Below are 21,065 nucleotides of genomic sequence, written 5' to 3' on the forward strand. Positions count from 1 at the left end.
CAATATGCCAGCTATATGACGGCGGTCTTTAAGTAATCGAGTTTGGACCAGACAATCCAGTGATTGACAACACGAGCATCGATCCACGCAGTTGGGATCGATGACATGCATCAACCTAGTCAGCGAGCCTGACCACCCGATCCGTTATTCGCCTCTTAAGACAAGCATAGTAACAATTAAACAATAGCTCTAATATAAAACAAAACAGCAAAGGTATCTCATTTACTGGAATGTGTGTAACTCATATCATGCTCACGAGTGCTATTTTCGAAGTCTGAGTGTGAAAATTAAACTATTTTTTCTGTACATTGACCAGCTGTAAACTATCAAATATCCATCTTTACACTAGGGATATTCTCCAACGAAATGAACTGCACAGGCATCCAAATGTTTACATGAGGCGATGTTATCAAGTGTCCTGTCACAAACGGGGCGGTCGGGTAGCCTTGTGGTTAAAGCGTTCGCTCGCTACGCCGAAAACCCGGGTTCAATTCTCGACATGGGTACAATATGTGAAGCCCATTTCTGGTGTCCCCCGCTGTGATATTGCTGGAATATTGCTAAAAGCGGCGTAAAACCATACTCACTCACTCCTGTCACAAACACGCAAGAAGACAATTTTGAGGCTCGCTCAGCTTAGGGGGAGTTTGCAGACCTTGGATATATCACTGAATGTGCTGACACTGTTTTGTTGTCTCAGTATGCACAACTTCATCTCATACCACAAATGAAACAGGTCACAGTCATGTTCACTCGTGTATTACATACTGTAGACATAATAGAACTGTAGGTAGGCTAACAGCTAGTCTCTGAAATGAACATATTTTACAGAAGAAAAACAGTTGGTTAATTATAGTTATAAAATATAATAAAAAGGAACCCAGAGACTTTCTTCATTTTCAGATACTGCAACAATCTAGACTTGCCAAACATTATAGACATGGGCTGTATTGTAATATATTTGTTTCAGGGTCTGTATGACAGGCTAGGCTGGAGGCACATGGGGAAGACATCGTTGGCTCGCCAAGGCGAGTCAGCTCCAGGTGACGGTAACGGTATAGCGAGACAGCGGTAGCGCTACAGCGCGGTTTTTGATCAATTGGTAGAGGGCGAAGGTGCACCCGCTGCTCTGCGTTATTGCTCAATAGACGACTGCTGCTGCCGATTTAGTGGCGGATTAAATTGTGAACCTACATTTGACAGGAATTCCGGTGAGTGTTCTGAATGTCTGTGAAGGATGTCTAGCAAAACATTACGTGCTGGTGACGCACTGTGTTAGATATAGAGTGTAGCAGACTTGACAGACATGTCAGTTTTATTATGGTGATTTTGAGGATATCAAAGAGGAGTAGGTCATAACATGCAGTCAGCTTAAACGTGGTACGTTGCGTGAAGCAAAGAATGTTTGTGTGCGGAGATTATGTTGCGATATTTTAACTGTGTTTAATTTAGCAAACAGAGCCAACAGAGAAAATCGTACTATATTTGCTAAATTTAGATGTGGTACCCTCCCTCTAGAAATTGAACTTGGTCGTTTCTTGAAACCAAAAATTCCCTTACATACACAGCAAAAAAATGCAGTTTCCGGTATCCGGATACCTTCCGGATACCACCGGACACTTACCCAAAACGCGTCCGGGTATCCGGTGGCAGATACCTTGCCGGATACCAGATCCGTGGTATCCGGCACGGACACCTCACCGGAAAGTATGCCACCTGGAAACGGGGATCCGGCACCGGATACCTCAATCTGGGTGTCCAAGGATCCGGCACCGGATACCTCATTCTGAGTTTCCAAAAACATGTCACAATTTGGGGGGTGCATTTTGTTCAATTAAGTGTGAAACACCTAAAAATAAATTGGAAACTAACCATGAAAATTGAACATTGCTGACGGTATCCGGCAGGTATCCGGATGCAATTTTTCGAGATGTTTTTCTCCTAGTAAATAATGTTAGCCTGGGCATATCAGATAGCTGTAGTAATATTCTGTGTTATTTTAGTTGTAAATATCCCCTTAAAGTTGAGATCTATGGGCATGTACTTTTGGTGAAAACATTTTTCAAGTTCATATATATTTTTCATTCATATTATATGTTCAGCGTATTAAATGAAAAGCATTTAGTCCTGGTATGATGGTATCCTTACATTTCATCTTCATATTCCCAGTTTGTTCTAGCCTAGTGGTTGAGGCGTTCGATTCACCACATCCGTACATTGCTTGGTGTCACCCATCATGATATTGTTGGAATTTTGCTCATAAAGTGGCATAACACCATACTCACTCTCACAAAAAAATGAAAGTCATTGGCTATGTGCTCACTTGGGCCTTTGTTCCTGGTGAGATTAAAAGATTATTTTGGAACTGTATCAGTACTAGTTACATCTTGACAGACGAGTTTCATTGAAGTTTGAAACAGAATATCATTAACCCAAATGGGTGCATAAGACTAATGGCAACCACAGAAAACACCTAATAAAGTACTGGTACATAAAAATATCAATGTAATTTTTCGACTGACATGGAACTAAAAACTTCGTTCAGTGAGCTGTATTTATTGTAGGAAAACATTCAGGGCATTAGTATATTTGATATATGTAAGCACCTATGTTATGAATGATCAATATCATATTTCTTAAAGAAGCAAAACAAAAAAATTGTTAAGATAAAAAATCATATTTATTGATTTTATGACATTTCATTGGTTCAGTAACCAGAGGTGTTTGCAAGAACATCCAAAAACAGAAACAAATTAGTCAAATCTCAGAAGAATTTCAAGGTAGAAGAATATCTAAAGTCAATTATGTTTGTGCAGTAAACCACAAAAGTCATTCATATTGGTATAGTCAGCGTCAGTGTACACCACATAAACATAGTCTCACTGCTGTGGTATTAATTCCTTTAGACTTGATTAGTGTCGTAATAAAACAATCTACAGAATCACACTGATGTGACATTATTCATTCAGAATCATCACTTTCTGAGGTGAACCTGTTAGTTGTTCTGGGGAGGATTATTCATCACCCGGAGAGTCCTTTGTATGACTTGTCTGATCTGGTGTCATTGTGAAATCCAGGTACCTGAAACAATTTATAACATCTTTAAAAGCTTGTTATTAAAAATATAAGAAACACACATATATTGACAAAGGGTAAAAAGTTGGTTTCTCAAGGAGTAAGGTAATGACAATTTATCAAGCAACTGTTAACCAAACCATGTTAACCAATGTAAAAAAGCCATAGCAAACAGTAAATTTTACAGAAGATACAAAATTGTAATTGATCTTCTGAAAACAATTCCTGTAGTGCCATAAGGCTCACCTGAATTTTTCTCAAATGTTTGCATTACATCAAAATATAAGGAAGGGTAAACAAGGCAATGCAAAATTGCATAAAATAGGTTCTTATACATAAAAACAGTACTACCGTATTTGACGTAATAAGTGCCTCGCTCTAATAAGCGCCCATGGGAATATTTGCTAATATATTGGTTAGTGAACAATCCCAATTAGCACCCTTTCCAATTGATCAATGTATACAAGACATATTTATTTGCGTATAATACACACTCGTGTGTGATATGCACCCTTAATTATGGGGAATTTAATTCTGGAAAAATATATTTGTCTTACATAAACATTTCAGGCTGCCAGCATAAACCACAAAATTTTGAGAGCGCCCTGGGCGCTTATTACCTCGAATACGGTATTCATAATTATCAAAACTTTCAATCACACAAGTCATGAAAGTGATCTCAAAATACTATATAATGAGTGAGCAAGTTGGTATAGTTTCACACAGCTTTTAGCAATATTCCAGCAATATATCTGCGGGGACACCAGAAATGGGCTTTTCACACAGTACCCATGTGGGGAACAGAACCAAGTGCTTCGGAAAACGCATTACCCACTACCAAATACAAATATCATCTCAAATACACGAGTAAGTAACATTAGGATTTCATACAACAGATATTTTCGCCAAATATCAAGTCACTATACAACTGATTAAATTACTGATCAGAGGAGCAAATACATTTCAATGTAGCAGCTGAATCAGGCTTAATTTGAATCGTTCCTTGCTTTAGTTGCAATGGGAGCCACATTGAAAATAATTATCTCACTTATTATTGATAAAGACACTGATACAAAAAATCAACTGAAAAGAACCACCTGAACAATCGCCTAAAAACCATGTATATTACATTTAACATGTTTAAGGGACCTTAATTCGGCTACTGGCAATAGTATGGGCGGATACAGAGGGGGGTGCGCACCCCCTTTTTATTTCGAAAAAAAACTTTATTTCTGTATAAATTACCACCAAAGACAATAAATAGATCTTAATTGTGCACCCCCTCCCCCCTTTTCAAAAAAGCTGTATCCGCCCATGATTAGTCATGAGTAAAATCATTATCATATTTTTATCATTTAGCCTATCTTTAATTAAGATTAAAAGGAAAAAACTGCCAAATATATTGGTCAAGTGTAATCATAATTTAAGTAGTTCTATTTGGTTTTGGAATTTTTCAAGGGTAATTGTAAATATATGTGTATTCCTATTTGAATGCTCATTTGATTGTTATAGTTATAATTGCATCTATCATCTGTTTCTAAATACAGTGGAACCCATCTTTGACTTGTGTGACATAATTGAATCATACCCCAAGTTCATTATGCATTGTTATGCATCTGCACAGAGTGGTCCAAGTCCTTGTCACACACATAGTTTGCTACAAGGCAGAATCCAATAAGTACAGTTGAGACAACTGGTTGTATCCAGACAAACTGTCTGATAATCTCAAGTATGGTCTTGGTAGCATCAAGGGATGTAGCTAATCCTAAATAAACATTAAACAAGTGACATAATCTCTTCTACAGAACACATGATCAAAGCCTGCCCCACCTTTGATGTTTATCATCTCGTTACACTCACAGCAGCTCATTAGCAAGATGAACTCAATGTCAACTCATGGTGGATTAACAGGGCAATTAGTGTCAGGTGGGTATTATCACTTGCAATTGTCTGTTAATTACTTAATTGAGTAGTGACGGCTTAGTTAGTTTCCAACCACACTGACTGCTATGCTACTTATCAAGTCAGTTTACTGGTAACATGTTTCTGTGGACCAAGGAAATGTATCATGTCAGATACTTAAAAAGTTCTACGCATCAGTTATAAAATAATGACAGTTTTGATATGCAATTCTCCCTACAAAGACATTTAACATTTGAACTGTCTGTTGAAACTATGATGATGCTAATATACAAGTCGCACAAAACAACTCATTCATATACTGGTACCTAGCCAAACATACATAATTTTTTTACACGTATGCACATGCTTGTACACATATACCTCTACTGGCATATCACACATACAAACAATCATTAGATGGATGTAATCGTTTAAAAATATTTTACTTACAATAACAAATGAACAGATTCTGTAATAGCATGGTTAAAATTGGGAGATGTTTTAGCATTTCCATTTTCACAGAATCGAAGTCATATCCTTTTATGACTCAAATCAGCTTGTAGTGATTTAAATTCACATAAAACTGATTCATGTCAAATGACCTGTCCCGCATGTGTGGCACCTGTTAGAAAAATACCATTCATTACTTATTTGTGTGTCCAAATTATGCTATTATTAGAAATAATAGGTATTATTATACAGCATGGATATGATATAAGAAAGCTTTATATGGAATTGTTGAAAGTTATGTACAGGAAAACATTGAAATAAATCAATCAATACCTGCATTTATCTCAGAATCGGGTAGATTTAATAAATATTGACTTCTCCTTCATTATCTACTTATAATCAGATGATTACATTATTGCTCAACTGATAGTTTGCAATAGTATAGAATTAGTATTTTATTAATACTTATTTTGTATTTGAGCATCATTTAGATAAGCTTGTTTGCAAATCCAGTTCACTATGAAAAAAAATATGTTTAAAACACATGTAGTAGAACATATTGCAATAGTTAAGACCTGAAAAGAACTTATGTGTAGGATCCTCAAAATGGTATCCACAAGAGCAGGTTGTAGAATCATGTTGGTGTTTGTTGTTTAACTCTGCACTCAGCCATATTCCAGCTATATGACGGCGGTCTGTAAATAATCAAGTCTGGACCAGACTATCCAGTGATTGACATCATGAGCATCGATCCACACAATTGGAATACAATAACATGGATCAACCAAGTCAGCGAGCCTGATCACCCGATCCATTAAGTTATCTCTTACAACTAGCATAGGTTGATCATGTTGATGGGGACAAACTTCAACCTGGAATCCCCACATGAGTAAGTATGCGGCTGTTAGCTTTGTTTGATGTTTAACGCCACACTCAGCAATATCGCAGCTATGTGGCAGGAATCAAACCTGGGTCTTCAGCACGAAGAGTGAACGCTTCAACCACTAGGCTACCCCACCACCAAAAATTCCCCCATGATAAGTTGTCATCATGGTTATTGTTCAACTAGTTCAAGTGAAAATGTTCATACCCTTAAAATGTCTTATCTTCCACTTCACGATGATCTCTGATGCAAAACTTCCCTGTTCTTGATTCTTCACATCTGGAAAAATATGTTGAGGCTATTAATCATTCTCACAGAGTAAAGGGAGTATATGAAATAAGACAGTGAGTCACATTAGCATACAAATTATCCTGGGTCCCGTTCCACAAAGCGATCGTAACTACAATCAATCTTAGAGACTTACGTCGATTATAAAATCGTCTTAGCTAAAGTTTACGCCCGTTCCACAAAGCTATCTTAGGGCGATTGTAACTTTACAAGTTCTTAAGTAGCCGATCTTAACAAAGATCGGAATCTTCAGCCATGAAGATACGAAAGTTTCCCTAAGAGTGGCCTCCCTTGGTCATGTTTAGCAGACGACGCATTGTCGAAATATGGCCGAATCGCAGACCTCTGTCGGCGTCAAACACGTTCGTCGCAGCAATTTTTCAGCAAGCGAGATCGCTGTCCTTGTTGATGAGGTGGCTGTTCACCACACGACACTGAATTCCTCTTTCAGCTCTACCGTCACCAATAAGCTGAAAGACAGCATATGGGAGGACATCGCTAACAAGTAAGTGAGCTGTGGACTGTCAGAATGTTATCTGATATAATAATAAGTCAACATACGCCATCTTTGTTGTTATGGTACAATATTTAAGATCGATTTTAGCGATCCTAAGTTGGTCCGGAGCAACTTAGCATTTTGATCTTAACTTACAACTCTCTTAGTTAAGATTGCTTTGTGGAACGGGCGGCCGATCGTAACCAAAATTTAAGATCGCGTACTTAGTGAGTTACAATCAACTTAGCCCTAAGATCGCTTTGTGGAACGGGGCCCAGTTAAGGTAAACATATTTCTACATTATATACATAAGCAAATACTAGCATATGTTAGACAGGCTACTTGTCCTAAAAAAATATAGGCCCCGTTCCACAAAGCGATCTTAGGGCTAAGTTGATTGTAACTCACTAAGTATACGATCTTAAATTTTTGTTACGATCAGCCGCCCGCTCCACAAAGCAATCTTAACTAAGAGAGTTTTAAGTTAAGATCAAAATGCTAAGTTGCTCCGGACCAAATTAGGATTGCTAAAATCGATCTTAAATATTGTACCATAACAACAAAGATGGCGTCGTCTGCTAAACATGACCAAGGGAGGCCACTCCAAGGGAAAATTTCGTATCTTTATGGCTGAAGATTCCGATCTTTGTTAAGATCGGCTACTTAAGAACTTGTAAAGTTACAATCACCCTAAGATCGCTTTGTGGAACGGTTGTAAACTTTAGCTAAGACAACTTTAGAATCGACGTAAGTCTCTAAGATTGATTGTAGTTATGATCGCTTTGTGGAACGGGGTCCAGGGCGCCATTTTAGAACATGGATGTAAACAAACCTCGTGTATCGGTATACACTGTGATGCTTGATTCCGATAAGCTTACCTCGTGTATCGATACATTGTTCTCATTCACCTCCACCGCGGAAATGCCGGTCGAAGTTCTTCTGAGCCATCCACAACGCTGAAGTCAACAGTATTTGGAAAGGCGATTGGCAGCAAATGCGGATGCCAGGTACGTAGCAGGGCTTCGTGACCTTATGATTTCTGTGCAGAGATCTTATGGAACGGATTGATTTAGATATTTTCCTGCTCTACATACTTTACCGTAAACGCCAAGGGTCCTTTTTTAGTATTATGATCAACTGTTTGTTATGACGACAAGGATTTGCATAAGGGGCGTAATGGATTTGCGGTCAAAACAAGATGATCCAAACTAGATCCGCTTTTTATAGATAATGATGAAAAGTACAAAGATCTAGGAACGATTATTAACACTTAACCTATCGTGGGATGCTAATACAGACTATAATTTACAATAATGGCCACCAAAGACATTATTTTTTTTACGCTTAAGATATTTTAATAATTACACTGTCATGTCCTTGCTTCATAACTTAATAATTCAACATTTCATGGAATGACTCTGACCTTGGCGAGGATGTTTTTTGCAACAAGTGATTCCCTATGTAAAGTGTATGTTGAATGACCCTGGCTTTGTTGTCAAATAATTGTTTGACAGTTGTTAAATATGGGGTTATGTTTTATCTCTGAATGTTTGGGATGAAATATTTTAATAAGGACAGTTCTAAGTTGGAATCTCAACTGGGGTCTTTTCAATTGAATTCAATGTACAGCATGTACAGTTTGGACATTTCTGTAATGTGAATGCTTATGTTTGCAGAATGTCTGGATGAATGAATGAGTCAGTCATCTGCACAGCATCAATGGAAAAAGAGAAGCAATGAGGAACAAGAGAAAGAGTAGCAGTGAGTGGTAAATATTTGAAATTATTCTGTTTGGTTCATCATGTTCATGTAGCTATTCTGCAAATATTTCTTCAGTTTGCTTGTTCTTTATCACCTGTTGGCATGGATGGCCTAATTATCAAAGGCACCACAACTTGCTGTGCATAGTTGCATCTCTTGGGCTTGACAGAAACCGATGGTCGTGGGTTTGAATCGAGGGTAGCATCATACACTTGCTTGTGGGTTTCATCAAAGTGGTAAACATGTAAGACCTGCATCACTTCGGGCTTTCTTCCCACATCAAGCTTACATGCCGTGATATAACTGGAATACTGTTCAAAGAGGCGTTAAACCCAATTAACTCATTTAACACCACATCCAGCAATAGTTTGGCTAAATGACAAGGATTATAAACAATCAAATCTCAAATCTCAACTAGACAAACCAGTGATTAATGTTATGAGCTCGATCCAGACGCACCGATGATGACTGTTATGGACAACATCCCATGTTATTGGGTACGATTACGAGCGATCAATGACCCCACTTGCTACCTCATCTATTACTTTGGCTTGTATGGCAAGCATAGGTTGCTAGGAACATTTTTAAGAGATGTCAGTTAATGATTGTTTCAACTCATCAGCATGGAACAATATATATCTCAAATGTTTGGTATATAACAAAACTCAAAGATGATATATTAAGTGAATTTGCTGCCTTTTATCTGTAAGTACATGTTGCAACAATTCTTTTCTATTGCTACAATCTTTATACATAAATCTGCAGAAACTGAAGTCCAGCTTGAGATACCCGGATGACAGGTTGACAGTCTGGAAGGACCCTTCAAGATTTCCGAAGTGATTGGCAGACAGCGATGAGGAGAGTCCTGTTATTTCAATGGGGGCCTACCGAGAAGTTATATGCCAATTGACACTGGGACACACTCACAAAGGCTTGTCTGGCTAATGTGAGAAGACCATCCAATGCCAAGTTGGAGTGGGACCCTTCAAGGACGTTGAAGAAATTATTGTCTTTGGCCATGTGGTAATCACTTGAAAGGAATGATGTTTGCGACTACTTGTCTATAAATGTGGACCCAAACACCAAATAGAATGTTCACAATTCTACTAACACAATGCAACAGGGATAGAGCCCATCTGGCCTCCCTTCATCCTGGTTCCTGTTTTTCCATGGCAATATAGAAGGAAAAGGATGTTTGAGGGCAAGTAACTCTGAACTGGTGAGCATGGTCTGCTGATGCTTTCAAGCGAACAGTTATCCCGCTCTGTTATGAGTATTGAAGAATAGGAGGAAATTGCATACTGCCTCAGGAACCATCATGTGAACACTGTTCAATGTGTGATATAGGTATATAAATAAAAGAAATTGATAATTTGTTTGTTGTTTATGTTTCATTAGCCAGCTGTGCAAATGGGGATTTTCCAATATTTTGCCTCAGTTTGATAGCCACAGTTATCGTATGAAACCATGCATTGCTTGGACATCTTTGTAATAACACATTGATCTGCTATGTCAAAGGTCAATGTCATAGCCAGACAAAAAAATTGTTAATGGCCCAACTCTTCCTTAGGGCAGGGAGAGAAGTTGGCAAAAGGTCATACACTTACTTTTTATCCCCCCCCCCCCCCCCCAAAGTACATGCCCATAGATCTCAAGTTTAAGGGGATATTTACAACTAAAATGACACAGAATATTACTACAGCTATCTGATATGCCCAGGCTAACATTATTTACCAGAAATAAGACATCTCGAAAAATTGCATCCGAATACCTGCCGGATACCTTCAGCAATGTTCAATTTTCTTGGTTAGTTTCCAATATATATTTAGATGTTTCACACTTAATTGAACAAAATGCACCCCCCAAATTGTGACATGTTTTTGGAAACTCAGAATGAGGTATCCGGTGCCGGATCCTTGGACACCCAGATTGAGGTATCCGGTGCCGGATACCCGGATTCCAGGTGGCATACTTTCCGGTGAGGTGTCCGTGCCGGATACCACGGATCTGGTATCCGGCAAGGTATCTGCCACCGGATACCCGGACGCGTTTTGGGTAAGTGTCCGGAGGTATCCGGCAGGTATCCGGATACCGGAAACTGCATTTTTTTTGCTGTGATATAATCGTATTTGTAAACACTGTAATACAAACAGTATCGAAGACGAGGTTCATTTCTTAACAACGTGTAATCTTTATGCAGATCAACGAGAATATGTTTAGGGTTATGCCTCGTCTCTTTGCCAATTTTTTTGTCTCATGACCCCTATAGATCAAACCACATTCCTTATGAAGTGCGATAATTTATCCTATTCTAGCTGCACTAATTAAATCCATGTACAAACGTAGGTTATATAACAACGTGTCATAAACCCATTCTAGTATTGTATGCCTCTGTATATTTTATAAAACATGTCATTGTATGGCAATGCTTGTTATAAATTTACGAGTATTTTATTTTTATCACGTATTTTGTGCACCATTAATAAATAAATTCATCACTGTCCACTATAACTATTTTAGCACTTGCAGTGCTTTTAAGAACATTAGTGTCTAATAGGCCCACGCTGGCCGGGCGATGTATATCTTTTAATATATTTTACCTCCTGTATAAATTGATGAAATTTTATGTATACACCGCTGGACACTTAAATAAACTCTTCTTCTTCTTCTTCTTCTTCTTTACTTCTTCTTCTTCTTCATCTTCTTCTTCTTCTGTAAGACCAGCGACAGTCAATAAAAGCAAAACAGTTTGACATTGATTATTCTTTGCAAACCTACGATCACATAGCTGAAACTGGGTGTTTGCCTAAAAGTCGGGCCAAAAAAAAGCGACTAATATATACTAAAAATGGATTGCAGAATAATAAAACGAAACGTGCATGTCTATGATCTCAAATGTCCACAAACGTATAGTTTTGCTCATTTAATTGAGTTTGAATCAAAATGCATCTTCAACAATGTAATAAACTGGCCTATTTTGTGAAAGGATCAATATGTGAATTGTACCAGTTACACATATATGCCAGGTTCAACGCAAGCACTGCTACAGTTGAGACGATGTCGGACTACAGCAAGATGATGATGAACTATTTCGGCGCCTGTGGTGTCATGACAAACTTATCCCTGGCACGGGATTTGGGCCTGGTGAAGATGTTGGTGGAAGCCAAAGCCCCTCTCACATCACAGCAGATGGCTGACAAGTTGAACCTAAGAGAAAGGTAAGCCATGTAACGATTAGGCATTGTCAAACTAGCAACGTCATCGACATAAAGGGAAACTTGGAACATTTATAATACAACCTGTCCAACTGCTGACGTCTGTTTGTTTGTTTGTTTGTTGTTTAAGACAATCCAGTGATTGATATCATGAGCATCGATCCACGCAATTGGGATCGATGACATGCATCAACCAATCCCGTTAGTCGCATCTGACGACGAGCCTAGTTTTACGGCAAGCATGGGTTGCTGAAGAGCTATTCTACCCCGGATCTTCAAGGGTCAGCTGGTATATTGCTGAGTGCGGAGCTGGATATTGCTGAGTGCGGAGCTGGTATATTGCTGAGTGCGCAGTTTAATGCAACAAACAAACAAATACATACTTATACTATTTGGCCGGGTTGCCCAGGGAGCGGAGGGTAGATTGTTCGGACTTCGATCCCTGGTCGCGTCATATTAAAATACTTTAAAAGATTATTGTTCTTGGCGGTCGGCATAAGAGGATAAAACAAGGACTGGTCGGCTCGGAGTCAGTATAAACTACAGTTTGGTATCTTAAGGGGTTTACATAATAAAACGGGCGCTCGTCACAAGCAGCCGCGCACGCACACGCGCACACACGCCGCTGTATGAGTGCAATAATCTTAAACGCGACTTAATTAAAACCCCATTTCACATCATCCCCATTCGTCCGGGGCACAGCTTGTCCTGATACAACACTACTGAATCCCTTCTTACAACGTCTACACACTCATCAGCACAATGCTACACACTCCTACCCAGAGTTCCATGCGGCCATCGCCTAGACTAACATTTAGTCTCTGAAATCTTATATTACACAATATCCTTCTCGACTCTAAAAATTAAAAAAATCCCTATGCTGATGTGGAATAGAGCTAGCTTGAGCTGGCTAGACTTGCTTTTGTATGCGTTGCTAGATTATTTATTTTTTCATAAAATAAATATATTCCACGGTGTATTCTACACATTTTCATCAACAAATGACAAAGAACGGTTACGATTCATTAAGAAAGTATCATAATACGTGAAAATGTACTTGTTTTTGCGTAGCTATCCTTTGTTTAGATTGGTTGTACGGCTCCACGCGCTGTCATCAAAGCCTAACGGAGAGCTAGCAATACGGTCACTTTGATGTATATATTGTCATGAAATTCACTGTCGAAGTTGTAGTAGCATATATATATAATTATGCAAAACAAAATGTGCAGCGCCGCCAAATACTTGCATTCGTCCGTTCTATACTGATTTCTGAAAAAGCGCGTTTGTTAACAAAACAAGAGAAACGTCCGGCCACGTGATATGCAAATTAGCCCGTGGCAGTGGTGTTATGCTGAGTCACCACTGCGCCGGACTGTGCACAATACTCCACACCCATAATAAATAGTTCCAGGAGTTTGCAATTCCCAGTGAATCCCAGCCTAAAATGTTCACACTGCAACAGTAATATGATCATGCGCTTTGATCATGTTTGTATTAAATAAATAGACACATTATAAATATATTTTTGTCCACAGGTACGTGCGTGAGATCCTGGGTGCACTGGCTGTCGGGAGAATCATCAGCGTAGACGACTCCTCCACCAAGTTTCATGTTCCAGAAGACAACAAGGGCACACTGGATGCAATATCTGTGTTTGCCAGAGTTATTCCACAGATGGGTACAAGATATGAGAGTATCAAGAAATGTGCTCAACCACAAAACCATGGCGGTAAGGATACTACATTCATTGAGCCATACACAGCTCTCTTTGTTTCCAAAATTAGTCATACTGACCTATCGAAACAAAAACTTCCGAACATGCTCTGCATTATTGGTGGAACAAGTCGATGTGTGCCTTAGATTTGAACGGTTAAAATAGTACAAAATAGTTCAAAATTACAGCGGCGACGGGTCGCCCAGTCGTCTAAGGCGCCATAATTAGCTGTGCAGGTTGCTTCCCTTAGTCATGTCAGAATGCTATGATCGTGGGTTCGAATCCTGGTTCACCTTGACAACGTTTTTAGGTTTGTCACCACCATACTCGTGCTCGCTGGTTTCACTAAAGTTGTAAACGTCTGAGAACTTCAGCACTTCGGGCGTTCCTCCCGCAGAAGCTGAAAAGCTGTGATATAACTGGAATACTGTTCACAGCGGCGTTACAGCCTTATCACTAAATAACATCTCTACATTTACGGTTCGATACTGACTATGTTTTTTACGTACCAGCTGTCTATCGGTCGATGTCTTCCTAACGTGCCTACAGTCCCATGTAGCCTCCATTCAAATCATGAAATTGTATGGTCTGATGCTCACAAAGTGATGCAGGAGTGAACATGACTGTGATTCTTTCACCTGTGAAATGAGATACACTTTTCCATACTGAGACAACGATAAATATTACAAACATTGGAAATTTGATATTCGAATAAAATTAATATTGAGGACGGTGTAAAACCCAACTCACTCACTCGCTGATCAACAGCACAGAAAAGGTATATCATAATGACAAGTCGGAAAACTGAAAAAATACTATTTATGTGTATTTGCATAATTTCCTAAAAAAACAACCTTTTTTATTTTCCTGTTTTGGTATCCATTTTAACTGGTCTCGTGTCGCAAAACTTACTAGGACAGTTAATTAACTAATTGATAAGTTTTGTTAGTCTTTACCATCAGACCCGTGAAGATCCGGGGTAGAACAGATCTTCAGCAACCCATGCTTGCCGTAAAAGGCGACTATACGATCATTGTTTTGTTTTTCAAACACTGAAATACAAAGTATATATTGACAGAGCCTACAAATTCACAACTTTCACAACTCTACTACCTAACCCGTGAAGATCCGGGTTAGAATTGGTCTTCAGCAACCTGTGCTTGTAGGAGGCGACTAACGGGATCGGGTGGTCAGGCTCGCTGACTTCTTTGATGCATGTCATCGATCCCAGTTACGTGGATCGATGCTCATGATATTACTCACTGGATTGTCTGGTCCAGACTCGATTATTTACAGACCGCCGTCATATAGCGGGAATAATGCTGAGTGCACACCAAACCAACCAACCAACTTTACCATCACGACTGCAGAACGGTGCCCTCCCATCAGTCAGACCGCTTAAAGCAACAAATTATGTGGATGATTGCACAGATAACCCTATCTGTTGTACCTATATCAAAATCGTTTGGTCCAACAGGTGGTGACAGAAACAAGCACAAAGACCTTTGCATTCAAATTTTAATCCATATTCTAAAAAAAACCTTGTGATGGTGTTGTGCGTCGCGATAGCTCCATACGTCTCATTTAGTATTGATTTAACCTACCTCGGCTGTGTATGGAAGCCAGATATGTTGAAGATCTATTGACATAGTTATGTGAGTCACACATGTGCATAGACAGCTGTACTTTACCTTTCAAAGGTTCTAAATCAACCGCAAATTCTCTTTCACCAGGAACAATGTACAGTCATGCCCCGTTATACGGACTTCAGATATACCTCAAAATGTGGTAAAGTTCAAACTTCCATGACAGATGTTTTGAAACGTGTATGTCTTGAATAAAGATTGAGTGGATGTATCTGTTTGCTCTGTCATCTGTCATGAGTTGCATAATTGAAGGGAAGTAACTCTTCCAGTAAGAAGCTGGTTTCAGTTATACGGAAATTCGTTTATACGGACGAATTGTGAAATGACGTAATTGTCCGTATAAACGAGGTACGACTGTACGTACTACAAGCAAACGTTTTGTTTTGCAAGGATAAGTGGATACATTGCCAACAATTCGCAGATACATCGCGTATATTTAATTTAAAAAACGCCTGCCAAAAAGATGTTATGTTCTGTGGCCCTTAATAGGAGTTTCATGAGACTATACCCGTCAACACATGGCGAGCCATGGCTATAATGTTTCATTCCATTAGATTATTAGCTAAACCTATTATGCTGCAGTGTGAATGGGTTTGATAAATATATACACTATATATTTATGTATTTTCCCTGTAATAATCTATTCTTCTCGGCATGAATATATCAACATGTATTCTGTCTTGAACTTACATGCATGTCGTAGTTTGATAAATGCCTCTCAGAGTGGCCAATAAATGTATTTTTACTGTAATACAATTTAGACTTTCAAACCACCAATCTAATGATATTGGAGACAAATATCTCTATTTATTTGTTTGCAAATATATTGTAGATATAAGAAAGACATTATTGCCATTACACTATCTAAAGATCCCTTCTATGTTCAATATGATAAATGTATTAAATAGTAAAAATATCATTGTAATAAAGAAACTTTCTAGGTTTTGCTGCGAAATAATCAGTAAGCTTAACTATAATATTATATAATCTGCCGCCATATATTGACAACCTATATATAAAACCTCATTATGCTATATGCTATGTATCCTGGTGTGAATAATGTTCTGTTCTGTTCTGTAATGTGTGATGACGTCATCTATATATGTGGAGCCAGTCACGGCAGCCATTGAAAGAAGACTCAAACGCATGTCTCCCTCATTATCACCGTTGGTTTTGTCCCGAGAGAGGACACAAATCGTATCACTGGGGTTTCAGTTATGTCTTTTCTTCGAGTAATGTTCTGCTTTTAATTACAGGAATGGTCTACAATCAGTCTGATGCTATGTTTGAGGTGATGAAAGAGATTGTGGTCGTAGTCAAGAAAGATATGGTTGACACAGATATTCTGCCTGCGGTGTCCCTGCTGCTGCCCAAATTAGGTGGGTAAAATGGGCAGGTCAAAACACCTCAAATATGTGATTATGTCTGAGTACAACTATAAGATATTCAACGGGCTTAGCATTTCACATAAAGTTTATGTCCCGAGCTCAGGCGCATGTGTTATTGCTTTAATAATTCTAGGTGCATTAATACCACACGAGTGTCAGAAATATTGTCTCAGATGTTGATAATAGGCCATATATAATTCCGTTGGTATCACAACCTCATGAATAGGCGTAAGTTTACTTTTACAAATATTTTGGATATTCTGTGGGCAACAAAACATCGCCAAATAGAGTCGTCTATTTTACTATCAACGTTCATAGTTAAATCTGCTCACATCTGCTCATCTAGTCTACCTATAAGAGGCGACTACTCGGGTGACGTGGCTTGCCGATTTGGTTGATGTTTGTCATCGTATCCCCATTGTGTAGATCGATGATCATTATGTTAACCTCTGAATTGTCTGGTCCAGACTTGATTATTTACAGACCGTTGTATATCTGGAATATTGATGATGTGGCACGAAAGAACAAACAAACACTTATTCTCTACCTACAGTACAGTGGTCAGTATTCGTCTGTACTCATTTTGTACACATGGAATTTCAAAGGCCTGACTGAGTCCCTTTGTTCGGCTGTTTTGTCGATTTGATCAGACATCAAGAGAGAGAGAGAGATTCTTTATTTCCTCCAGAAGTTAATCCGAAGATTATACATAATTAATCAAACGTATTCACACAAACTCATATTACCTGTACATATATACAATACTAGACAGTAGCACCAGTGTCATGCCATTCACACAGTACAAAAGATTAGATCAGATGACATAACCAAGATAAGGCTTTAGTGTAAGTACATAAGCAGAAAATATCAGTATAACAGATTTTCCATGTAACTATATCAATACATTGTGAAAAGTGAGTATCAGCACCAAAGAAAAATGACAACATATCTTCTTCATCTTGTATTTCCAACTGGACATAGGTTTCAACATCAAGCAGATCAATAAAAGTTGAAAACAGTTCATTTCTTTCCTGCAGTAGAGCTTCACAATGTAATATGATGTGATTATAATAATCAAAGGCATGCTTGTTACACAATAAACAGTCCCTGGAAGTTTTGTTTCGTGATGAAACCCTAACACAAAATTTTAAACTTGACCTCTGTTCTGGGATCAGATATGCTAGTTTCCATAATATATGTTGAGTGAGCTTTGTGTATTACCATGAAGCGTGAAAAACCTGTTCTGACAGAAACTTTTCTGCGCCACATATTTTCTTCATATTAATAAATAGTTTTATTAACCAGTTGCTTCCAGTTTCTCTTTGTAGGAAATACACCACAGCTTACCTATGTACATTTACATTTGTTTACATTTATCTACACCTAGAACATTAAGTGATTTATGAAATTTGCATCATGTATACAAATTTGTTTCACGACAAAACCTAAATTACAAGGTATCCATTGTTGATTACGTTTGTAAACAACATATAATTGAGTGAATGAATCAATCGTGTTACTTCACAGTTTGCCCCCGAGAGAAGTTCCATGTCATTCAAAGTATGCATGCCATTTTAAATTTTGGCTGAACTTGCAAACTATTAAGGGGTGATGTAAATACTGCTGGGGTACCCTGCAGGTAGCAGAGGTATTGTAAGTATTGTGGGCACAAATCTGTGGCACGCCGGGGCATCGGTGAAACCCATCGATGCCCCCACATCGTCCTGCGACCGTTGTATATGTGACTGAGGCATTAGTAATATCACATATTGTATTCATGTAAGAAAGCGAATCCTGACATAGAGCGTTAACGCTTTTGCCACGAGGCTAAACCACCATGTCCCATGTCCTATAAGGTGGGGTATTACTTCCTCGGTTAAAAAACCCGGGTCAGACTAGGTTCCCAGCAACCAGTAATGTATGTAAGAGCTGATGACGTGACTTTGGTGATAGCGTGTCACAGTTGGCCGAAGGCGTTGATTGTTGTTCACTAATAGCAATCACGGGATTGTCTGGTCCAGACTCGATTATTTACAGGCCTAAAAAAGATAATTGAGTGAGTGAGTATGGTTTTATGCCGCTTTTAGCAATATTCCAGCAATATCACGCTGGGGGACACCAAAAATGGGCTTCACACATTGTACCCATGTCGTGAATCGAACCCGGGTCTTCGGCGTGACGGGCGAACACTTTAACCCCTAGGCTACCTGACCGCCCCCAAAGATAATTGTGATAACTAAATGAATATGTATCGTTATATTATTTGCCAAGTTTATGTCCCCTAAAATTCTCTTTCATTATTCTTACAAGAAAGACCGCCTCCGTGGTCTAGTGGTAGAGCGTCCGCCCGGAGAGCGGAAGGTCCGGGGTTCGATCCCTGGCCGCGTCATACCAAAAGACGTTAAAAGATGGTACTTGTTGTTACCCTGTCTGGCGCTCGGCATTAAGGGGCTAAAACAAGGACTGGTCGGCTCGGAGTCAGTATACTGTGTCTGAGTGGGGTATTCATGTTAAACTGCAGCATGGTATCTCAGTGAGCTAGCACTATAAATCGGCATCAGTCCGGACTAGTACAAGCAGCCACACACACACGTGCATGCACGTCGCTATACAAGTGCAATAATCTTGGACGCGACGTTAAACCCCATTTCACCACCATCCTTACAAGAATAGTACCAGATTTGTTAGAATCCCCCGATGGATCCAAATTTAGTTAGTTACAATTTATAGTCGGCATTATTTCACCCGTCTCGTGCATGCCATCCAAAAAAATATGCCTCTAGAGTTAATTCATTCGCTTTAATTTGTATTTTACAGAATCGGGAATCAAGGTTGCCGAATTTGGATGCGCAACAGGTTACATTTTAAACCAATTGGCATCAAGATTCAAGAACAGCACGTTCCTTGGTTCAGACGTAGCAAGCGAGCCATTGGTTGAAGCCAGAGAAGATGCAACCAGGCAAGGCCTTCAGAATATCACCTATGACACAGATAATATTGACACCATATCTAAAAGATATGCGGAGAGTTTTGATTGGATACTAACCCGCGATGTCATTCACGACTTGACATATCCACAGGATGCCTTAAACGAGATTTACCGGTGTCTGAAACCAGGGGGAATTTACAGCATGATTGATGTGGGAATAGAGGGGGGCATAACTGGCAACATTGCTAATCCTTCAGCGATGTTCTACTACTCGGCAAGCACTTTCTTCTGTATTCCGGAAAGCTACCGCAAGCCTGATTCTGCAGCACTTGGGGCAACGTGGGGTGCACCTTTGGCAAGAGAGATGGTTGCTAAAGCTGGTTTCACCATCATAAACGAGTCTGTGAGTCGCACAGATCCGTTTGAGGTACACTTTGTCTGTCAGAAGTAGATTTCAGTTGCATCTGATGCGCCTGGAAATCGTTGGTGTTTGGACCAACATTTAAATTGCTTTTTGTAGTTATAGTATCTGGTAATGTGGCTGACGACAGTACAAGCCCATTTACAGGTTGATTCGTAGAAACACTTTCTTGACGTTAAACCCCATTTCACCCAATTTCATCAAACACTAATCCACTCATTGGAAACCAGTTTTTTTCAAATGATGTTCTTAATTTCCTATTCGTCTTGTTATTAAATACGCTTGTTCCTGTCTGTTTGGATGTATGTTATAAAACAATAAATGGACAGAAAGTAAATTCATTACAACCTTACAATTTCTGTTCGGAAATTGGGAATGTAAGACAACACTTGACTAATATTATTATAAAGATAATGGTTTCTTTTGTTGTTGTTTTGGTTGAGTTTTTTTAAGTTTTGGATGGCCTCGTCCAGTCGCGATTATTTACAAACCACTGTCTCACAGCTTGAATCTTGCCGAGGGCTGAGGGCGGCAAATGAGTCCTGACACTTTCAATCCATGTTTTGGAAGTAGATCGATAACAAGAATATTGCTGGATAGGTGAACATACACTCTTCAAAAAAAGAAACGCACAGGTAGTATGTAGTTCATTGAACCTGACTACACAAAAAAATCCAGTATATAGATTGGATATATGTTGTTGGAAAATGTTGGTGGCCTGATATTCGACAAACGGTGCGATAAACGGTGTGTCAAAACGCAGCCATTGTCGATTTGCAATGTCTTAAACGACATTGTTTTCACACTTGTTCAAAAATGTCATGGAGGAAAAAGTAAATCAAAATGCACGTGCAAATTGTGGCATTCGTATCTCGTGGCAGTGGCTATAAACAGGCA

General features: G+C 39.0%; 1 protein-coding gene across 3 annotated transcripts; it reads left to right on the forward strand.

Annotated features, from left to right (window-relative positions):
- Positions 1-1,027: 1,027 nt before the first annotated feature.
- On the forward strand, positions 1,028-20,592 carry LOC124119322 (uncharacterized S-adenosylmethionine-dependent methyltransferase Rv2258c-like). Of its 3 annotated transcripts, none has more exons than XM_046481818.2 (5): positions 1,028-1,211; positions 11,882-12,073; positions 13,606-13,799; positions 16,687-16,809; positions 19,636-20,592. In XM_046481818.2, the coding sequence occupies exons 2-5, from the start codon at positions 11,913-11,915 to the stop codon at positions 20,196-20,198; spliced, it is 1,041 nt and encodes a 346-aa protein (XP_046337774.1). In that variant the 5' UTR covers positions 1,028-1,211; positions 11,882-11,912; the 3' UTR covers positions 20,199-20,592. The 3 variants fall into 3 exon arrangements, with proteins under 3 accessions (XP_046337774.1, XP_048258855.1, XP_048258856.1); XM_048402898.1 differs by lacking the exon at positions 1,028-1,211 and adding an exon at positions 6,675-7,103; XM_048402899.1 differs by lacking the exon at positions 1,028-1,211 and adding an exon at positions 7,621-7,841.
- Positions 20,593-21,065: the final 473 nt, after the last annotated feature.

Source organism: Haliotis rufescens, unplaced genomic scaffold (genome assembly GCF_023055435.1).
Source record: "Haliotis rufescens isolate VD_foot unplaced genomic scaffold, xgHalRufe1.0.p SCAF_3, whole genome shotgun sequence".
Lineage (NCBI taxonomy): Eukaryota > Metazoa > Mollusca > Gastropoda > Lepetellida > Haliotidae > Haliotis > Haliotis rufescens.